Consider the following 21,774-nt stretch of genomic DNA (forward strand, 5'->3'; position numbering starts at 1 on the left):
CTTATTTGACAAAATAGAAATTATGATTTGATTTGATGAAGGGTGGTGTCGATGGAGGGGTACTTTAGTTCATCTGATAGGGCTGTGGAGGTGTTGTAGACTATGCTGGTTGATTCAAACGCTGCATCACCAAAGCAGTGATGAGAGATGATACTTATGGTCTTGGTTTTAAAGAACTGAACTTCAAAGAGGTCACTGTAAGATAAGTAAAACAGAATACGCAGGAAAAGCAAGAGAAGACAGCTGGTTACAACAATTTCAACGCCATTACACACCTGCAAACTTTTATCCAACACTTGAAAGTAAAATAGTGCAATAGTGATGACGCTGACAAAGGCAGCTGTAAGTGATTGAAGTAGAAGCTGTGACTTACTAACACAGTTTTACTGTTATTCTGTTTGGGGTGAACAAACTTTACTATCGTTTTAAACATCTGAATGTTTTATTTGAACTTCTTGGGAAGCAGCACTCTTGTTTGCTTGTGCAGCCATGTCATTGATGATTGTTGTGGAAAAATCTTCAAATGGGCCAATAAATCTTCAGGTCAATAAATCTTCTTTGAGAAAAACTCAAAAAATACACTGGAGGCTGGTAGAGTTCAATGTGAATAGGTTTACTGTGCATAAAGACATACAAAGCGAACCGAGGCCTTTGTCCCGGGAAAAACCTAACCTAAAATCATATATATACTCATATTATATACTTTTCATAACCCCTCCTGTTGTGGAGCTTATTTTCTAGGCTCCACCTCATTTTTTAATTATATTCAACCATCTGGTCATTATTTCTGAGTTCATAAGTGACCTTGACGCTTTGGTGATAATACAAGTGTGACTTATCTTAGAAATTACTGCCTCAGCATCTTCCACCTTTTTCTCACAGTAAAAATGGACCTGGCGGCCTTTAATCATTTCACACAGAAAACCACATTACTATACCACAGGTTAGCCTTTTTGCTAACTCCCTGGAAACTGTCTCTTATTGGCATAATGTTATCTTTGCTCTCTCACTGGCACAGTCGTTTGATCATGGAAAGGCAGTTTTCCACCACATGATCCCTGACTCTACACTGTTTCTGCATTGTTTTATGTCCAATGCCCGAGTTCAGTGCAATAATTGGTGTGCCCTTTTTGTGGCAAAGTGGAAGGTAAGGGTGTGAAGTTCCGAGTTGATGGGAGTGTACTGCAACTGACTTTCTTGCAGGAGACTGAAGTTCACAGCCTGTCACAGACCCCCAAAACATTGAATGTTTTCCAAGGTTTGTTGAATCATTCAATATCTACATTCTTGTCTAGCAATAGATCTGGATTCTTTGGCCATGTGAGGTAAGTTCAGAAATGCATGTTCAATCTTTTCAACGGGAGAATGACAGCAAACTTCACCATCACTGGAAAAGCAATACAAAACATGAATTTTCTCTGCTGTTGCACGAGGGGGTTAAGTGCTTTGTTCAAGAGCCAATGACAGCAGTTCACATGGGAGAGAGCATCACTCAGTTGAACCACCCTTCTTTGAAATTTTTCTCAGCCAATCCAGGGATTTGAATTATATTTTGCTCATAACTTTTCTCCTCTAATGTTTAAACGACACACTTTGGTTGAGGGGTGGATGTGTCAGTGTGGGGGAATTTGTGTTCAATCTCAGGCTGCTACTCTGGTCAAGGCAAAAGTAAAACAAACCTTAGATTGACAGTGTGACATGTTTTGTGAACATATAGGCTCATACCTAGTTATACCTCCCAGGATAATTGCTCAATATATTCCCCAAAGCTCTGCTGCTGTTTCCTGCCTGTAGAGTCTCACAGTAGTAGACATAGAACACACAGAATGTGTGTATTTCCATATGGACTTTCTGGCTATATAAAAGGTGTGTGCTGTAGTCTGACTTCAATTAAAATGCAGACCATCAATGGAACTGACAACACTGAGTTTTCAATTCAGAGTCTATGATGGATATTATTGCATACTGGCATTGACAGCAACATGGCATGCAGAGCACAACCTCTCCTCAGTGGTCAGCGTGTTCAGAGGTTACCATTTGCTCCCATCAGCCCTTGTTGTTTTCTGAGTGAAATGTCCTCTTGATAATTAAACAGTCCTGAAATAGAAGCACTTATGCTTTGCCAAAAGGTCATTTATCCTTTAAATATAAGAAAAATTATTTCTGTACTACATGTTGTACAAAAAACATTTTAATATACAGTATTTTTCCCATGGAAAGGTTGCCAGTTGCATCTCTTCTCTATACTGTGTTAATTCTACACCCACTTCCAGGAAGCCTTTTACGTCTCCAAGTAATTGTGTATTTCCTTGTTTAAATAAATACTTGAGTAAATGAGCTTGTGTGAAAGTAAAAAAGCAAAGAGTGGAGGACTCATTTTGGCCTCAAACAATATATGGCCCCTGTGACAATAATGTCGCTCACTGACTGGCACAGTCGGGGATAGACCCACCGGAGCTTGGAAACTGTGTGTTTTTACTGCACTATACATAAACAATGCAGGTCTACAGGGGGTTTCCTACCACAGGCCTCATTTCTATTCATCACCTCAGCTCATATATGCTCACGTTCCGAAACGTGATGTTTTACAAAAAGGATGCTTATCATGTGAGTTTGGATCTTTGGAAAACACTGCAGTGTTGATACAAAATATGACATCATTGGGAGTCCAACCTTTGGTTTCATGACCAGCAAGTCAACTCATGATTGATGTGCTGTAACCCAAAATCACAAATTTACCTCAGAGGGCTTTGCAATCTGCACAACATACAGCGCCCTCTATCCACAGACCTTTGATTCAGATAAGGAAAAGCTCCACCAAAGAAAACCCTTTAATAAGTTGTATAAATCATTATCAATAGTTCAAAAGAGTAAAACACTCTGCTCTGATAATAGTTTACTTAATATGAGAAGTAGGAGATTTGTTGCAGCTCACAAAGAAACCTTTATTCCTTCATTTTATTTAAAAAAGTAAAAATCATTGAATTTGGAGATACATGGTTTTCACTGGACAGCCACAACATGCAGCCTTTTTGTTTCCAAACTGTTTCCAAATTTTTCCAGGTATTGTGGAAGATTTCCCGATAATGACGCCAATCACTGACTCACAGTGGCAGGAGTAACATAAATCCTGATTTTGGTTGGATATTCTCTTTAGAGCAGCTACTGTACATCAGACCCCTGACTCTGGGTTCTGTATTACATAGCACTGCCTGCTGGTCAAAAATTGGAACTGCACTTTGGTAAATAAATGAGATGACTGAAATTCCATAACATCGGAACTGCAGCATACACGTGCATTTCTTATGATGAATGTTTGAATTTATAATCCATTTCCAGCTGTTCTGTCAGTGTCTAACTTCTCCTTGGATTATCTTTTCATCAATTTCAATGCCAGGCAATGTATACATTTAATCTAAAGCTCAGCACTGAACTCTGAGCTGTGCCAGAATTCACAGTATGTATTATTGGGCTAATTAATGACAACACTTGTACATTTAACAGCCTCTTAGGAACATGCCGTAATTCGGCTCTATTCTCAGGTTTGAATGGGGGCATGGTCAGCCAATCTCTATCTCTCTCACCCTCTCTCTCTGTCGGTACGTCAAGAGTTTGAATGAGTTTGGATGAGTTTCTCTCTCTCTCTCTCTCTCTCTCTCTCTCTCTCTCTCTCTCTCTCTCTCTCTCTCTCCTCTCCATCGCTCCTCCTTTTCTTACACCCCCCAAAACCTACCCCTCTTATTAAAACAACACGCCAATCTGTTGTAGGCCGGTAAAAGGGGTTTGGGAGCCGCAGCAGCCATAAAGGAGGCTCCACACACAGCCGTCTGGAAGGAATTAGACAGCTGAAACAGCGGCATAGAGACTTTTGGCCACTTCTCTGCGGTCTGTGTAGACTGGATGCTTGGGGAAACTATAGAAATACTTACCTGCATGCCCCTCAAGACAGCAAAATACAAATGATCTGACTCATATTTGATTATTAGAGTCTTTGCTGGAAACTTCTTTTTTTGGTGAATATGACACTGCCAAAATTGATGGCTTTTTTGTAACTTTTTAAAAACTTTTTAAGTATGAATGAAACTGTCAGAAGTTGATGGAGAAAAATATTTATCATTTTTATATAGTGTACTTTTTATTTATACTTTTTTATATGAATGATGCCAAAGTTGACTGACATGATGTTTATGTTTGTACACCTAAGATGCATGCGGTGTGTAGTTAATGACTGCTGACAGACAGTTCAAAACTAGTGCTTAATATTTTTGAGCATCCAGCTGAACACATTTAGAGGAAACTGCACGATTCTTTATTCTTCCTTTTTTTTTATTAATGAGGACCATTTTGAGCGGATTCATGAGACTCATTACTGCACAAGTGTCCTTTAGAACTTTGTCGAGATTTTTTCTCCCTGTGGAGCGGTACCAGAGCCGCCGGAGTTGACCGCATCCTTTCTCAAGGACCAAAGACAGGACAACAGCTGCTTCAAGGTAGGCGGCCAGTGATCATTTGGTCTGTTGACCCTTCAGCCTGCTGACAGACGGTGATAAATGTTCCATCAGTAGTTACTCATGTTGAGGTTATAAATAGTTAAAATGATTATTTTGGAAACGTTGATGCTCCAAACTGTCATATAAATAATTTTTAAATAATATCTACAGTATATAAGAGGTTTCTTTCATAATTTCGTATCATTAAGATGCTGTACAATATTTAAGCCCAGCAAAGGGAGTGATGCTAAAAGTTTGGGGGCATGCCAGCTATCACTGGAGTCGTTTCTCTCCACGCGTCGTGCGTAAAGCACGGATAACATCTCTGGAGACATGCACTTACGTCATTTTTCCTCCACAGATGTTCCTACTGAACATAAAATGTTATTACACTGAAACTAAAATATGTCTCTAAAAAGTTTAATTTGTCTTAACTGGCACTAACATCTGTATTCCCTTGGCCAGCTGTGCCACCTGTGGAAATGTGTGAAACATATGAATCCAGATTACTCTTTTAATCATTTACAAGTGCACATACAGTCGCGGCTGAACCAGTTATTATAGCATGAGAATAAACGAAGCGAAGACGTCACGAGGCATACGTCATTCTTTGACATGTGTGAGCCAGTGGGAAGGCTGGATTTGGAAACGTTCAGCGTGCCTCGTGGTAGGAGCGCGTAATTTAATGCCGCATGTGAATGACTATTATTTGCTGAGAAGAAGGAGTAGCCTGCATGTTTAAAACGGTACCCTACTAACTGTTACAATAGACCTTTGACAGACCTTTACCTTGCTGAAATGTTCAGCAGTCCATGCAATCCCACCAGCTCTTGTCCCAGAGATCAGAAACATATAGATGCATGCAAACATAACAGGAATCTTATGACAGGTGCCACTTAGACACACTGCAACTATAACATAATAAATGTATACTCACTTGTTACTTTTGGCATTATACACTAGCATTCCCAGGCACCCACCACAAAACAGACACATATGTAAATGAACATCTGTCACGCGCTTTTGACATACTCTCTTTCTCTATTCACCCACTCTGACCTCTCTGTTAGCAGATTCCACTGTTGGCTCATATAAAACCCACACAAGGAATGCCCATCTGTGAGCTGGATGTCTGAGAACTCCTGACATTTATCTATGATGTACAGTAGAGTTTCCATCCTACACATGGCATCTACTTCCTACTGACCTGGGTAATCGTTTCATGAAGCATTCTAATACTCATGCTGTGCAAGCTGGAACACCGGCCATGCACACCTGATCAGAAGGATGAAGCATGTACTCATCATATATCGATGAGACCAGCCATTCAATTATTTACAGTATTTTTAGTATAATTATGAATATTTACCTTTACTTATTAGGTTTGCTTTGACTGTATGCTGTATTTCCCCAGTGCACTGCGTCATTTACATTAAACAAGAAATGCATATGTAAATTTCAAAAGATAGATGCAGACCATATGTTCTTTTCACAATGCATGTATGGACCTTCTGTCTATGAATATGCTATATGTATCCAAACTAATACCAACATATTGTACCTAATCTAAGCCCACCAGGGAGTTACTCCACTGAGCATGGGGCTCAGTGTAGCACAGCAAGGAGGGCAATCCATCCCTAGTGTGTTAGTGGAATATTAAGCTCTAAAACTTTATTTTTACATGCAGCAATGTGGGTAGTCTATGACTGTCTGTAGCCTACTACTTTTATAAAAAAAAAAAAAGGCAAGGGAAGTAGCTGGAACAACTCTTTTGAACCAATACAGTGACACAGTCATACATCCTGCAGACTCATCAGTGCTACAGGATGTTCTTACAAATAGCGCAGAGAGCAGTTTACTACTTAAGAGAGGAAGGCATTCCATGACTGGCCTCCATTAGGGCTCACAACAAGTCTCACGTGCCATTACTGCTCACAGCAAGGGTCTTTCAGTGTATAGGCCTTGGGGCTGACAGAGTATAACCACTGAAGTTAGAAGAGAGTGTATATGTGGAGCCCCTCCCAAACACACACACACACACACACACACCCACACACACACACACACACACCAAACACCACCACCTACCTCATCCAGCATTCATGCCAGTTTTTTCCAGTTTCCCTTGGTAAAGTAACACTGAAGCAGCAATGTAGTCAGCTAGTAAAAGTGAAAATTTGGATGTCAGTGAGCCTCTAAGTTAGCTTCCCACTACCTCATACTGAGTCACATGGAGTCTCATGGGGAGCGCTGATGCCAACGCAAATGCATAGATCCAAGAATTCAGTGTGCCATAAAGTAACCCATACTGTGTAGCTGCATTTGAGACATTATTTATGATATTACTTATTGTGCACCTTGTGACAAAGCACCCATGACAAAAGGTCCAAAATTTAAAATCTGAATCACAGTCAGCTCCTTCTTGCCTTTCTTTATTCCACTAACCATCTGTTCATGCATCCACTCAGGGCGATTGTGGTTTTCTGTCTCTATTATCTAGAGATAGCTGTAATTAGCCGTGATACTACAGAGTGCTATTAATAGAATTTTCTCCCCTGTCAGGGGAGGCCAGTTATTTTAACGCACTGTTGATAACAGTCTATTGCCAGATAGGGGAAGTGATAGATCGGTGAATGAAACAGAGAGAGACAGATTGGATTCATAAAAGCAGAAAACAATTTAAAACATTTTTTGGGAGAGATCTGAGTCTCTAGTGGCAGGAAAAATGAAACAGAAGCTGTTTTTTTACAACCCTGAAGTGCCATAAAGTGCTGAAATTGCACTTCTTCTTATTGTGTAAATGCAACACTGGAAATAAAAGCAAACAAATACTCAGACAGAGGACTGACTATAGAGGGTTACATTCTCGACTGAGCTGCATCTGTAATTTGGCCAAAAATCTTTGAGCCAGCCACAGTGGCTTAACTCCAGTGCCTCAGCTGGCAGTGAAGTGAGCCAAGTCCACTAGCGTGCCTCCAGTCTCTCTCCCCCTCCCTCTTTTGGTGTCTGCCATCCCTCCCTCTCTGACTAACTCACTTCCTTCCAACCCACTTTCTCTCTTATCTTACTGGATACTGTAGTCCTTCATCCCTTTTTACAAGTCACTCTTTCTGCATCTTCATCCTCCTTTCATTATTTTACTCACTCTCTCCCGAAAGTATGTTTGTACTGCTAGGGATGAGTCAAAGAGCGAAGACTTGCTAAAATACCGAACAGCATGGCTTGGCTTCAAAATCAAGAAGGGATTTACCTCAGTGTTCTCTTATGAATGAGTTGCAGCTTCATCGTTCACCTTCACTTTTAAATTGGATAAAAGTAAAACGACACAACCGGACTGTTGTGGTTTAAGAATGAGATGATGCACAACAAGCAGAACAAGAAGCTGGCGGAGAGCATTACAAAACACTCTTCTAGGATGTTGTAACCTTTGGTGCCTTTGCCAGTTACAATTTTATCACACCTGATTCTAATAGCATGCAGAAGGGGAGGAAATACAGAGACAGCGGAAGACGGAGAAAAGGGGATTGTTAAAGTTAACTCCCTTGTAATGCTGTAACATTCTACCTTTGCCAGTTGTGACCCTGTCCACCTGATTCCAATCATGTAAGGAGCAGTGCAGTGTAGCACAGTGGGTGGTGTTACTGTTTAGCTCTGGTTCTTATAATGACAATGCTCCCAGTGACCACATGGGGGGGTTTATAAGAAGGAGGAAGAGGAGGAGGAGGAGAGGAGGAGAAGAGGAGGAGTGAGGCGCTTCCTGGCGGTGCCTTTTAAAACTCACATGACCTTCCACTTTATTAAGAGAGCACAGTTGCCGCACGCTACAGCACAATGTCTCATTTCAACACGATATTGCATCCATTTAATAAACAGAGATAGACAGAGATAAACGAAATTAAGATGACAGTTGTTGATTTCAAATTACGTCATTAAATTACTACACACATGACTCATTCCTAACCACGATTTGATTATTTCTCATAAACCATAAATGAGGAGAACACATTTCTATAAGCAAATCAATCCTACTTAAATGGACTTTATCTTGGAAAGCAAAAAGCAGCTTGAAGAAGTGGAAAAAAAAAGCAAGCCAGCCTTGATCGTGTCCAATATGTCTCACCTAAGACAGCAGCCAAATTTCGAGTCTTTCCCAGCTGCTCTCTCTCCTCTGCCTCATCATCTGCTCAGGAACACGTGAGCCTTCCCTGCATCCTGCTACAACCGCCATGAGGGCTATCTCCACATTTAATGCTTTTAAAATGCATCCTCTGCTTTCCAGCCCTGCCCAGCTCACACACACACACGCACGCACGCACGCACATGCGCACACACACACGCACACACACACACACACACACACACACACACACACTATTTCACCATATGCATTGCTTGTTTAAGTTCCAGTCCATGTATCTCTCCATTTTTGCATATGTGCTTTTCCTGTTGGCTGAAGATCATGCGTTTGAGATTTCAAAGGTGTGTACGACCCTCAACCGGTCTGGTTTCCCAATTTCCTTCTTTGTGATAACAACTCAACTTTGTCCAATTGTTCATCAGAGCATGTTCACTAAGAGGCTTTTAGCAAACCATAGATATCATCAATATGTCTTCATTATCTACTGAAGTTTGATTGAGATAATGACATTGCTATAAATAATGACCTCAGTTTAATAGAGTGTACTGTAGCACCTTCTCTGTCATATACTGTATTCATGCCCAAAGTATACCAGCCACAGATGTGAGCTGGCTCACTCTTCAGAGCAACATTAAAGTTTGATTTGTGAATAGCAGTCATCCGCCCAGAACCTCTGATTTGTGAATGTTACACCTCCAGCCAGTGACTGCTGAGTCACAATAACATAAAGATGTAAGCTTTATGTTATCTCAGCTCTGGGCAGACAAGCAAGCTGTCTTTTTTGGCTCCGTGTCAGATTTATACTGCAAGAGCATACAGTAATGGCACACACTCACAAAGTCATATACACGTGTAGTACTTACTGTGCGTAGACACATACACTCACACAGTCTGGTGAGCTTTGTTATATTTTACGTTCCGTCACAGGGCTTGGAACCAGGACCCTGCAGACGGGGATTCCACTTTCTTGCTCCCCTGTGAATTTGGCCAAACCATCGCTTCCTCTCTGCAGCACACATACACACACCTCTGCTTGTGTGCACATACACACACTGGAAACTGGCCAAACACTAACACTGTACATATTTTCTGTCACATTTGCACACACAAGCAACCACGACTTGCCTAAGCAAGCTGTCCCCAATTAACTGGTCTTGAGTCTGAAATGTGTCCCTGAAAGCTGGCTAGTCAAACCCACATGCACACATGGCCGACAACCCAGTCAAGCCACATATATCTCTGACAGCTATCCACTGCATAAGAGCATGTGGTGATTCTCCTGACTATACTAAATCACTTATTATACTTGAGGCTCAAAACGGGTCACAGGGATATTTCCTTTAGTTCCCTACATACCAGGAATGCTTAAAATGAGACTGTACTGTATGTATTCAGTTTTAGCTTGTAGCTTGTAGTTTTAGGTTGTAGCTTTTCTTAAGCTGAAGCTATTTCTTTATCTATACTGTTAATTGGCCTTGATTGTTGAATATATGCGTCGATTTTTTGTTTACCAAAGATCATTTTTTGCAGTCTTCTGCATATTTAAGTTTCTACACGTTACTCCAATGTCAAACTTTTGTTGTTAATGGATGACAGATGGATATCCATTATTCTATCATTTATATCCACGGCAGACATTCTGGGTATACATTATCTTTTTTTGCATGCCTCTGAAGTAGCAACCTTATCACTAGTCTAAACAATACAGATAGTTGTAATTTTACTCATATCGGAGGCAATAGCTTTTCCTAATTAAGGTATTAATGATTTTTTCCAAAGATGACAAAGATTGTGCACCACAAAGTTTACATTTTTAGAGTGAATTGCCGATAAAAGTTTCAGTTTAAGTGTATTTTGGGCCACAGATGAGATTTTTTGTCTGTGCGTCAATGTGCATCATTCCATATAGAATTATAGACTGTGCGCAACAGTACACAGTGTACAGTGTTCGTTCAGTACGTGCGGGTCTGTTCATATCTAATAGGGATATAAGCTCAGATCATATAGCTCAAATGACTTAAACAGATTACATGACATATTTATAGTCTCCAGAGATGTCCTGCTCCACATTCATACAGCAACGGTGGGAAGTAAAATCACAATCTCTAGTTTTATGTTATAGTTTGAGGATTCAATGTCTTACATATTTTCCCAGCCAGTCCAGGTTTTCAAACCAGTGACCTTTCCCCAGTGACCACTGTTCTAACGTCAAAGCTGCTGCCACTCCCAACACATCCATCCATCTGTTTGTTGTTTGGACTGGTAGTTCTCAGTAGAGCAGAAATCGAAAAGTTATGAGCCAAACGGAGTCTTCTCCAGTGGACCACTTACATTAGTGAGACAACTAAGTCATGCATTCATTCATTTGTTTATTCATTCATTCATTCATCTCTCCGCTAACCCACTAAATATTCTCCATCCATGCAAGGCTTTACATTGTTGTCACGTTATATCTGAGATGGAGCCAGTGAGAATTTCACTCAAGAGACAATAACGTCAGAGTGAGACTGCTAGAGCATCCAACCCAAGGTCATTGTAGGGCTGGACTCACACACAGATAGTGACGGGGTTCATACATGCCAAGATACAAAAACAAACAGAAAACCGGGATGATATCATTCACATGTGCTAATGACACCTTCATCTCACACAGATACATATACCGACATGCGTAGTTACACAGAGCACCAAAGTGACATCATGCACATGTGTCGATAATACCTCTACTGTCACAGATACTCCTCTGATTAGAGGCTTTATCTCTGAAGGGCCGGGGCCCAGTTTGAAAGCGCATCATGACTGATTTTTAGGCTGCACTTAGTGTAATCTCTTTGCCGTCTGAGCTAATTGTTAGTTTGACCTTTGCATTGGATCATCCGCCCAAAAGTGCTTATTACATGCCAAGAAGAGAGAAGCATCCTAACAAGTTGCAGTGTTTGAGCTGTGTTGTTGTTTTGCACTGAATTCACAAAGCTCTACAAGCTTTCAGACGTTTCAGTTCGACTGCATTTGGCATTCAGCATTTGAAATGAGACAACGGCAAAGGATTTATGCCTGTGGAACATCGACTGAATTTAATTTCACAGTTTGGTTTTGTACTTTCAACCGCAAACTTTTAACCAGAGCGAGCATTTGATGTCAGTGAAGTGCAGATCATAAATAAACAAGCAGTCACAAAGCAACAAACACTGTGTGGACTTTGCATGTTCTCCATACATCTGCAGTAGTTTACTTTAGCTTCTCTGGTTTCCTCACACAGTCCAAAAACAAGCCGGGTAGGTGGACTGGAAACTCTAAATTCCCAGTAGGTGTGAAAGTGTCTTATGATAGACTGGTGAGCTGTCATGGAGGTGTTTGTCAGGTTTCATGTACTAATACCAAAGATTTTGACAATATAATCTACAACGAACATTCTAAAATATCTAAATTAGGTACACATATTTTGATGGCACATTTATGGCAAAACATAATTGCTCCTAAGCAGTGGCTGAGTTCATTCAAAGTTGATGTAGAAAGACAGGGTGAGGGGGTTTATTCTACACTACTTTATATAGTTGTAAAACATACACACACTCACTCACACACATACACACACAAAATGTACACAAACTAAAGGAGGTCTAAGGTGAAATGCACTCTCTGCTTAACACAATGAAACACGTGTATTTTAACAGAAACACACACCCCTCTCCCAGCACTGCTGTAACAAGCTTTTATATGTGAATTTTGTGTATTTTGTGTACTTTGTGTGTATATGTGTGTGTGTGTTTGGCGTGTGTGTCAAGGGTCTTGTAAATGAGCGTCTGACGTTAAGAGCCTTGCCACGTGCCAGAGGAGGCCTGCTACACTGTTTGTGGCCTTTTCATCCAACGATCAAATGAACAAGACATTATGTCTGAGCCAAGGGGTGTGTGTGTGTGTGTGTGTCTGTCTTTCTCTCTTAGCTTAGCATCTCTCTTGCTCACTGTGAATCTTTCAGTGTTGCTTGCTTTTTTTGTTCAGCCATCTGTATCTCTTCTTCTCAGTGCTTTGACTCACTTTCTTTTCCTTTTTCTTTCTCTGTAGCTCTGGATTCCCCTTGCCCCTCTCCCCTACTTTCTTTCTCCTTTTTCACCCTGTGTATTACTCTTTCCCACCCTCCATCTGTCTTATGTGTTTAGGTGTGGTGTGAGGAAGTCTTTCCAAATCACAAACACTGCTTGGCTTTGTATACTCTTCTTTTGATGACTATATTGCTTGTCCTGATTTACATGGCTTGCTTGTCATGCCTATCACTTACTTGTATAACTTTTAATGATGAATGCATATGTAATAACATGTTTGCGAGATTCATTAAATGTTCACCAAATTACATTAATGTGGTTGCACGATCTCTGAAGTGCAGCTCAAAATGTTGCGCTGTCTCTGACCTGCTACTGATTCAGTGACCCTTGTAATGGCAAAGGGTCAAACTCTCTTTCATCATTGCCATGTTAGGCTAAAAAAGCGTACACTATAATGTCATACATATCCTCTCTCCACTGTGTATCTTTATCCATGTATCTATCTAATCGTATAAATGATTTTCTTGTCAAACTTTCTTTGAGAGTATAGGTAAAGAGAAGGAGCACACGTGCAGCATTAGAAAACCTAAAAACGCTTGTCTTCTTCTTCCCACGGAGATATTAACAGATGACATCACAGGGTGGTCCGCTCTGCATTGAGCCACGCTGAGTGGGTCTTCGTAGGTCTGCCAAACAGATGGCGGTAGCAACATAATGAGTGCTGGAAAGATTTTGAGCAGAAGATTTTGTTCAGTAAAGAGTCCGTGTTCACAAAAGACTGAGATGAAACACAAAAGCAGGAGATCATTGGTCCCCATATAAAAACATAGAATATTCTTTAATGGACAAGCCACAGTACATTAGAGTTCCTTATATGGGGTGCTTTCCTGAAAATGTTTGTGAACTTTTTCTCCACAATACTGAAAAAAAAACAATACAGCATTTAGAGAGCACTTGGAACTTGGATCTTTGGCGAGGGCAGCCACATTGTTGGTTAATTAGGTCAAGAAATCTTGTAATGTGCCCCCACCCACACTTAAGGAGATTTGGAACAATCGGCTCCTCACAACTGTCTGACATTTAGACAGGGATTTTGGGGAGGGGTAGAAGGAAGGAGAGGGGGAAGGAGGGAGGAAAAAAAGGAGGAGAAATTTTTACTGCTTTCTCTACCTGCAGGTATGGTGTTATAAAATGTAAAAGGCTGTGTGTGCCATAGAGGGGTATGGTCAAAAACTGTGAATAAGCAAATTTCATATTAAAGTTTGTGTATGTTTGCAGTTCCAAATACATGTGAGGATAATAATTTCCCATCCAAATCATAGCATCTGATGTTTGCAGGGGGTGCTTTTTCTTCTGTTGGTTAGTTGGAGTATATTTAAAAAGAAGGAAAAATAAGAGTAGGCTATGGTTCAGGGTCTGCACCCCATAGTGACAGGCTTATAATTAATGTACACCATGTCGCTTTTGTACCATGATGACTAATTTGAGCCCTTTTCTTCCCATTTTTTCCCTAGATGAGTTGTCAAAGAGTCCTTACCTACCTGCGGATATTCGGCACCACCATGTTTGGCGTGTCCCTCCTGGTGGGCATCTCCACAGCCTACATCATGGGCTACCAGTTCTTCACCACAGCCCGCAATCATTTATCCTTCGGCCTGTACGGTGCCATCTTGGTTGTCCACCTCATTATCCAGAGCCTGTTTGCGCTCTTAGAGCACCGAAACATGAGGCGGTCCTTGGAGACGCCAATCAAATTGAATAAATCATTGGCGTTGTGCATTGCAGCGTATCAAGAGGACCCAAACTACCTGAGGAAATGCCTGGTGTCGGTGAAGAGGCTGACATACCCGGGGATCAAAGTGATCATGGTGATCGATGGGAACAATGATGATGACTTGTACATGATGGAGATTTTTAAAGAGATCATGGGATGGGATAAAGTAGCCACATATGTGTGGCGGAGTAACTATCACAACAGGGGGCCCGAGGAGACAGATGAGAGTTATGCTGAAAGCCTTCAGCATGTCTCCAAACTGGTGCTGAACAACAAGTGCGTGTGTATCATGCAGAAGTGGGGAGGGAAGAGAGAAGTCATGTACACAGCCTTCAAAGCACTGGGGAGGAGCGTGGACTATGTGCAGGTAAGGCTTCAATTAATTAATGAAGGGAAAAGAGGAATATTAACAGAGGGGTTTAAATGAGAAGAAAAAAGAAAAACTGAAAGGAGGGACACATTTAGTCATTGGGATTGACTAGAGTTAATGCAAAATGGGCAGAAAATGGGAAGGGTGTCAATGATGCAAATTAGACACCTTTATATAACAGGTAAAATATTCAGTGGTTTATGTCTGTGTGTGTATCTGTGTAGATGTAAACATACAGGTAAAACAAGGACAGTTGATATCTAATGTAGGATGAAGGGAAGGAAAGAATGAAAGCTGGATTGAGGGAAATGCAAACTAGACAAATGAGAACTGAAGATGGAGAGAAAGGGAAGAGGGAAAGAGATCGAGAAAGAGATGACTGCAAAGGGGAAGGAGGTCTTTGCCAAGCCAAATATGGGGTCCACAAAGAGTCTTTTGTGTTGCTTTTAGATGGACGGTGGCTGTGTGCATCGTGTTGTGAAGTGTAGCGTGAAGAAGGACAGCAGTAGCCGATGTCTAAGTGTAATAACAGATCTGTTTCCCAGAGCTGAGTGTTACATCATCTACATGAGCAGTATTCAGAGTCAAGGCTCAAAACCGTGTAAAAAAAAAAGGTTGAATTTGGGACCCATTTGGAGAATATCTGTCTTAAAGTTTAAGACATTGCAAAAGATAGATATAACTGTCAGTAGGGCTGACTGATATATAGTATTTAGTGAATTACTGTTGTCAGTGAAAATCAGTTAAACAGTAAAACATTTTAATGATATTCTTGGAAAATGAATCCGAATTACAATGACGCAAACTGTGAGGATAAAGAGTTTCTGCTATGATGCTGTCTACCACCTGGAGATGGCTAAGGCCTGCCAGAAACTTCTTGTTTAACAGTGATTTCAAAAGAACTTATCACAATGCTGTCAGCAATGTCAGTATCCTACAACATTTGGAGAAAGGAGGGACAGTGTTGCATGTCTTTTTATTATCATCAGTCTCTGCCAGTAACAGATGTGTTTTGTTAATGGGGATTGAGCTCTGTGGTTGTTTTCAATACCTGATTTTGTTAGGGGAGAAAACTGAGAAGGCTAAAATGAGTACCAGAAAGATAATGGATGGTGATTAAATTAAATTAAAAGAGTTTTTTTGATCTTTGTTGCAGGGGATTATCTGCCTGCCATATTAAGACCAATAAAAATCTTGATTGGATGCATGATTATCTTTCACTTGTTCAACACATTTGATTTATCTGCTTTTGGACCACCAAATCCTGCCCAACAGAAAGAGTAAAGAAAGACAGAGAGGTAGGGGTGGGATACTGAGACATACAGTGCTGTATTTGTTTCACTTTGTTTTGTATTATTTTGATACTACAAACAAACAGAGAATATGTAATCATTGTCTGTCATAAATTAGGGGGGTGGGGAATGTATATCTAACAAGATTTAAGTCCAATGTCTGCCAGGTAAAGTGTGTGCTGCACTATCCTCAAGCTGCCTTTTTACATGATTGTAATAGATAACCCTTGATTCTAAAACACTGCTTATTTTTGTGGGTTTAACTCAGGTGTGTGACTCTGACACCATGCTTGACCCCGCTTCATCAGTGGAGATGGTAAAAGTTCTAGAAGAAGACCCCATGGTGGGAGGCGTTGGAGGAGATGTACAGGTAGTTACAAAACTAACATTCTCCTTGCTAAAAGTAACACATTTTGGAAACTATGACTATTAACATTAATGTATTTGCTCATCAATCTATCCCTAGATCCTAAACAAATATGAGTCATGGATCTCCTTCCTGAGCAGTGTACGGTACTGGATGGCCTTCAACATTGAGCGGGCATGCCAGTCCTACTTTGGCTGCGTGCAGTGCATCAGTGGGCCTTTAGGAATGTACCGAAACTCCCTCTTGCACGAGTTCCTTGAGGACTGGTACAATCAGACCTTCATGGGATCCCACTGCAGTTTTGGTGATGACCGCCATCTCACCAACAGAGTTCTCAGCCTCGGGTACGCAACCAAATACACTGCACGGTCAAAGTGCCTCACAGAGACACCGATTACATACTTGCGGTGGCTCAATCAGCAGACTCGATGGAGTAAGTCATATTTCAGAGAATGGCTTTACAACTCCATGTGGTTCCACAAACACCATCTATGGATGACTTATGAGGCTGTGATCACAGGGTTCTTCCCATTTTTCCTCATTGCCACTGCAATCCAACTCTTCTACCAAGGAAGGCTCTGGAATATTCTGTTGTTTCTTCTCATTGTGCAGGCAGTGGCGCTGATCAAGTCATCATTTGCCAGCTGCCTCAGAGGTAACATTGTCATGGTGTTCATGTCTTTCTATTCTGTACTGTACATGTCAAGCCTGTTGCCAGCCAAAATGTTTGCAATAGCAACAATCAACAAGTCTGGATGGGGGACCTCTGGAAGGAAAACAATAGTGGTGAACTTCATTGGCCTGATTCCTATATCAGTTTGGTTCACCATCCTCTTCATTGGGATTATCTACACAGTAATCCTGCAGACTAGAAAACCCTTTCCTGAATCAGAAAAGATTGTTCTGGTCATAGGGGCAGTTGTCTATGCCAGTTACTGGGTCATACTTGTGACGTTATATGCAGTGCTCATAAATAAGTGTGGGAAGAGGAAGAAGGAAACACACTATGATATGGTGCTGGATGTATGACCTATAGACTACAGTCATCATTTACCACTATGTTTTGGGGTTGTTTTCACTCACCTTGTTGTTGTTGTTATACAAATATTTTTCAGATGCAGAGCAGCTCTGGAGGATAATCTGGTTCAGTTCAACCAAAATGGGCAAAAACCCAGGATCTTTTCAAACTTGAATAGCAAAAAAATGTTAATGGCAGTGGCTGCTTATTTGTTCATTCATGACCATAGCATTCATGATCTTGGAACATCAACATGCTAGCTAATTAGCTTACCTAGATTTATCTAATCTAATATGTTTAGCTGAAGATCAGCTACTGTAGGCTATAGCTAACCCTGATAACTCAGTATGGCGAGATTAAATATATTGCAGTTGGCAGCAAGAGTGCTAGGCTTCATAATAATAGCTACCTCTTACACTTGTCATGTTCACTGGGCTTCAGTCTAACATTAGCAACTTAGCCAAAGAAACTGGATCTTGTGTTCATTAAGGTTGAACCCAACCAGTATGAATATTCTACCTCCAGAGCAACATTGTGTCCAAGAAATGTTTGTAGATCCAACTGAAAATCAACCTACATGTTGCCCCTACCAAAGGGAAGCCAAAAGGACCACCACATAACTTCAATTTGAAAATACCAGCATACTGTACCTGCCCTGCCAGGCTTTTATATATGGGGCTGTCTCCACTGTCAAATGACTGCACAAAACTGAAGATCACATTCATAACTCTAAAAGGTATTGAGAGAGGCTACTGCCATCACTATCAAATTAGTGTAATTGTAGGCCACCCTACCATTCTTCATCTGTTTTTTCATCCCATTCTAATGTCACATGGTCTAAATTGTTACCTCTGGGGGCGATGCATTGCTGTGCCTTTTCAGTGTCTTTAGGAAGAGCTACAGTATCAATGCACAAAGAGTGAAAGGGTGCAGAAAGGGCTATAAAAAGGAGAGCTCTTCTCTTTCTATTGTTGCATTCAAGTCATATGGGATAGATACAGTGCAAACTTCCTCTCACTCTTCACCCATACAGCTTAAGACAGTAAATACCGCATCTGGAACTGCCAGTTGAAAAAGATTACTGGACTACCTTCATTCTGACAAAAAGAAAGCACCTGTAGTTAAGTGAAATGCACAATGTATTCATACAGTCATACATTTATTTAAACACATAAATCAATCGGACACTTAAAAATGTTGTTGTTATTCCCATATGACATGAATGCAGTATTTTTCTCAACGTTTACAAAGTGAAGAATCTCAAACTGATCACTGATTGGTAGATCTAATCTCCAATGGATCAGGTGATCAGGTGAACATATGACCAGAAGAGAGATGGTGTATCATTGCTGCTGTGACTGTTTTATTTTTTACAGAAACAATGACTTTTGTTTTTCTTTTCTTTAATATGAATAATGGGTGTATGTTGCAAAATGGGTTTAACACTATTTTTGTTAATGTATTAAGAGAAAAGATTTTGTGATTTTTGCCTCCCACATGCCCTTGCTCTCTTCCTTCCATCACATACTGTATTGGGGATAATGTGGCTATATCTCTCTGCTTCCTTGCATTGTGATGAATGAAGTGAAAATCTTTCACTTGCAAGGGAAGGAAACATTAACGTCTCTAATGGGAGCAAAGTACTACCTGATAATAGGAATGTGAATAAGGGCACTTGATGGAAGGGAACAGCATTTTGGAATGAAATATGTCCAGTGTTTGCTATAGACTAGGAGAAGACATGAGTTTAATTCTTATGCACTTTTATGTCTCTCCCGTCGTCCAGTGTCATGCTTGACATAATCAAGATGAAATACCTCAGTGGTTCTCCATGCATTGCATCAAAGTGTCAGGATGCCGTCCAAAGACTGATGCATTCTGAAGGTCTCAAGTAATTTATGATCTGTTTGTGATATTAAATATAAAAGTGTCCTTTTTATACGCAGTTCCTTATTAAGTCAAAGCTGGATTTCTCTGCCTTGTTGGCCCTTTGCTGTAGCCGTTTACTTATTGTTACTTGTATTTCAATGCATTTTTATATATAGACATTTTTATTCTATTTTTGCTTAGCTACCAAAGATTCTTTATTTTCATTCATGTTTTTATAAGAAAAATGGAAAAAAATGTATTGTGCTTTCAACTGTTCTGACAATTACTTGTATATCTGACCAAACAATGTGAAATTATGAGCTGGGGGTTTTGTCTGCAATAACAACAATAAAAATGCAATTTGTAGGGATAAGTTATTGATTTCAATAGAGATGATGAACCTGTGTTTTTGTACTTTGTACTCAGATAGAAAACCAGCATATTTATGTAAGAACATTCTGTGGTTTATAGCATTCTGTACTTGGTAAAATGTACTCTGGTAAATATGTAAAACCCCTAAGGTTCCATATGTTGACACAGCAAAAACAATGAATACATTAATATATTATATACAACACTTAAATATATGTTCTATCAAGGATTATCAAGCTTATTTCAATATGTTCCACGTTAAATTGTTAAAAATATGAAAATATAAATATTGAAGTGTGCTTGATAATCCATTAGTCAAGTGAACATAATTGCTATAATCATATTGTTAGATTTATTTGTTTGCAGTGTTGAAATTATATGGAGTCATGCTCTCTATGTTCAGTTCTAAATAAAATAAAGAATAAAGCCAACGCAGACTTAAAACCATCATCCAAAACCATTTCAAAAGCATTTGCACAAAAATGTAATTATCTGCAAATTATATTGTGTTTTAAAGTTGTGAGGTGACTTATTGAGTAATAATGGAAGAAAAAGAAAAACTGAGTGACATTTTTATACAGTTTTAAGGTTTGGTTTTATTCTAAGGTTTAATAAATGAGACCAATAATTGAACCATGAGGTTATTTTCATGCCAAAGTAGTCATGGGCAGTGTTATCATAAAGCACTTTTGTGTTGTGCCAAATAAAACAACTTATGTTTTAATTTGCTGATTCTTGAGTCTTTATTCATTTATTTGAAATGACCTAGAACATAAAGTGTTAGAACATAAAAGTGAGAGCACTGGTATTCTTTCTTGTTAAGATAATGCACCATTTCACAAGCATATGACAAGCTAACAGCACACAATGCATCTGAAGGGTGGCAGTGACCACATTTTGTTACAGTGCTCAGAGAAAATAAACCAGTCTCAAGTTATGAATTAACTGGAGCAGGTTTTCTTTCAGCATGTGTGGAGATAATCTAAATCAGTTCCGCAGTTGAGTTGAAAATCTCTTTACAACAGTTCAACTTGTTACAGCACATGCTCAAGGGATTTTTTAAGGCATTTATCTATCCTCTGAATGTTCATTTTTCTACCAAGAAGATCAGAAATGTATTTATATGTATTGTATCTGCACTGTTACCATGTCCATATTTAACCATTTGGACTGGAAGGAAGCCACAGCTAGCACAGCATTAATGGGCAGCTTCCCCAAAGTCCAACACAAACCATTAATGGGCTCTATTCTTTCATTTTTGTAATTATCAGCTTTTGACAATTTCATTGGAACAGTTGGACAATGGGGAAAAAATACATACATCTGCCACCTTAAAAACAGTGTATTCTGCGCTAAAACCATCAATTTCATACTGGAGAGAACCAGCTTCTTCCAGAAAGATACTGATGTATGTGCGTGGGAGGTGCAGAATTGGCAGGATTGTGTATATTGTTAGAATGAAAAATGTTGAATTTTAATCAGGACTGTGGGATTGATTTCAAAGTCCATCTGGCCCATATTATCCACCAAATACTTGTTAAATTTACAAGAAATGTTTTAGAATAGTAATTTGCCTATAGCTTAATACATTTGGCATTACAGAGATCAAGATGTCTCTCAGTTTTTAATTTTAAAATGAAACAATATGTTACAGTTAGTAAATACCTGAGTTGTGAGAATGTGTGCAGCCCAAAGGTGAATCAGGTCATCTGAAATTTGCCAGAATTCCCAGATGGCCAGTCCAAGCACGAAATCGGATCTAGAGTCCGTAAGATTACCTGCAAACTGGATGTGTGTATGTATGTGATGACAGATGTGTGCAACCAAAACAAGGGAGGGATATGAATACATAGACGTATGGTCATTAACATAAATGCAGAAAACATGCAAATACACATAACGTGGACCACAGTGGTGAGTGACTGGAGATGACATGTTAGCCTTTGGCCAGTGAGTTGATAGCGTCGTCATAAAACGTGTGTATGTGTGTTCTGAGTTCTACATAGAGACAGAGGATTCAAGAGAACAGGATGGATCATTG

The 21,774-nt window shown here is 39.9% G+C and overlaps 1 protein-coding gene across 3 annotated transcripts; it reads left to right on the plus strand.

Moving 5' to 3' along the window:
• Nucleotides 1-3,824: 3,824 nt before the first annotated feature.
• Nucleotides 3,825-20,398, plus strand: has2 (hyaluronan synthase 2). 3 transcript variants are annotated; one of them, XM_042424397.1, is made up of 4 exons: nt 3,825-4,490; nt 14,186-14,812; nt 16,376-16,477; nt 16,574-20,398. In XM_042424397.1, the coding sequence occupies exons 2-4, from the start codon at nt 14,186-14,188 to the stop codon at nt 17,501-17,503; spliced, it is 1,659 nt and encodes a 552-aa protein (XP_042280331.1). In that variant the 5' UTR covers nt 3,825-4,490; the 3' UTR covers nt 17,504-20,398. The 3 variants fall into 3 exon arrangements, with proteins under 3 accessions (XP_042280331.1, XP_042280332.1, XP_042280333.1); XM_042424398.1 differs by lacking the exon at nt 3,825-4,490 and adding an exon at nt 13,263-13,341; XM_042424399.1 differs by lacking the exon at nt 3,825-4,490 and having other exon boundaries at nt 14,156-14,812.
• Nucleotides 20,399-21,774: the final 1,376 nt, after the last annotated feature.

The sequence above is a fragment of the Thunnus maccoyii genome, chromosome 10, assembly GCF_910596095.1.
Source record: "Thunnus maccoyii chromosome 10, fThuMac1.1, whole genome shotgun sequence".
In the NCBI taxonomy this organism is placed as follows: domain Eukaryota; kingdom Metazoa; phylum Chordata; class Actinopteri; order Scombriformes; family Scombridae; genus Thunnus; species Thunnus maccoyii.

What these genes read in the sequence shown, in the direction of transcription:
- has2 (XM_042424397.1), top strand. Translation starts at nt 14,186, where the DNA reads ATGAGTTGTCAAAGAGTCCTTACCTACCTGCGGATATTCGGCACCACC. An exon ending in GGAGCGTGGACTATGTGCAG is followed by an intron (nt 14,813 to 16,375) that starts GTAAGGCTTCAA and finishes GGTTTAACTCAG; the next exon opens with GTGTGTGACTCTGACACCAT. An exon ending in GCGTTGGAGGAGATGTACAG is followed by an intron (nt 16,478 to 16,573) that starts GTAGTTACAAAA and finishes ATCTATCCCTAG; the next exon opens with ATCCTAAACAAATATGAGTC.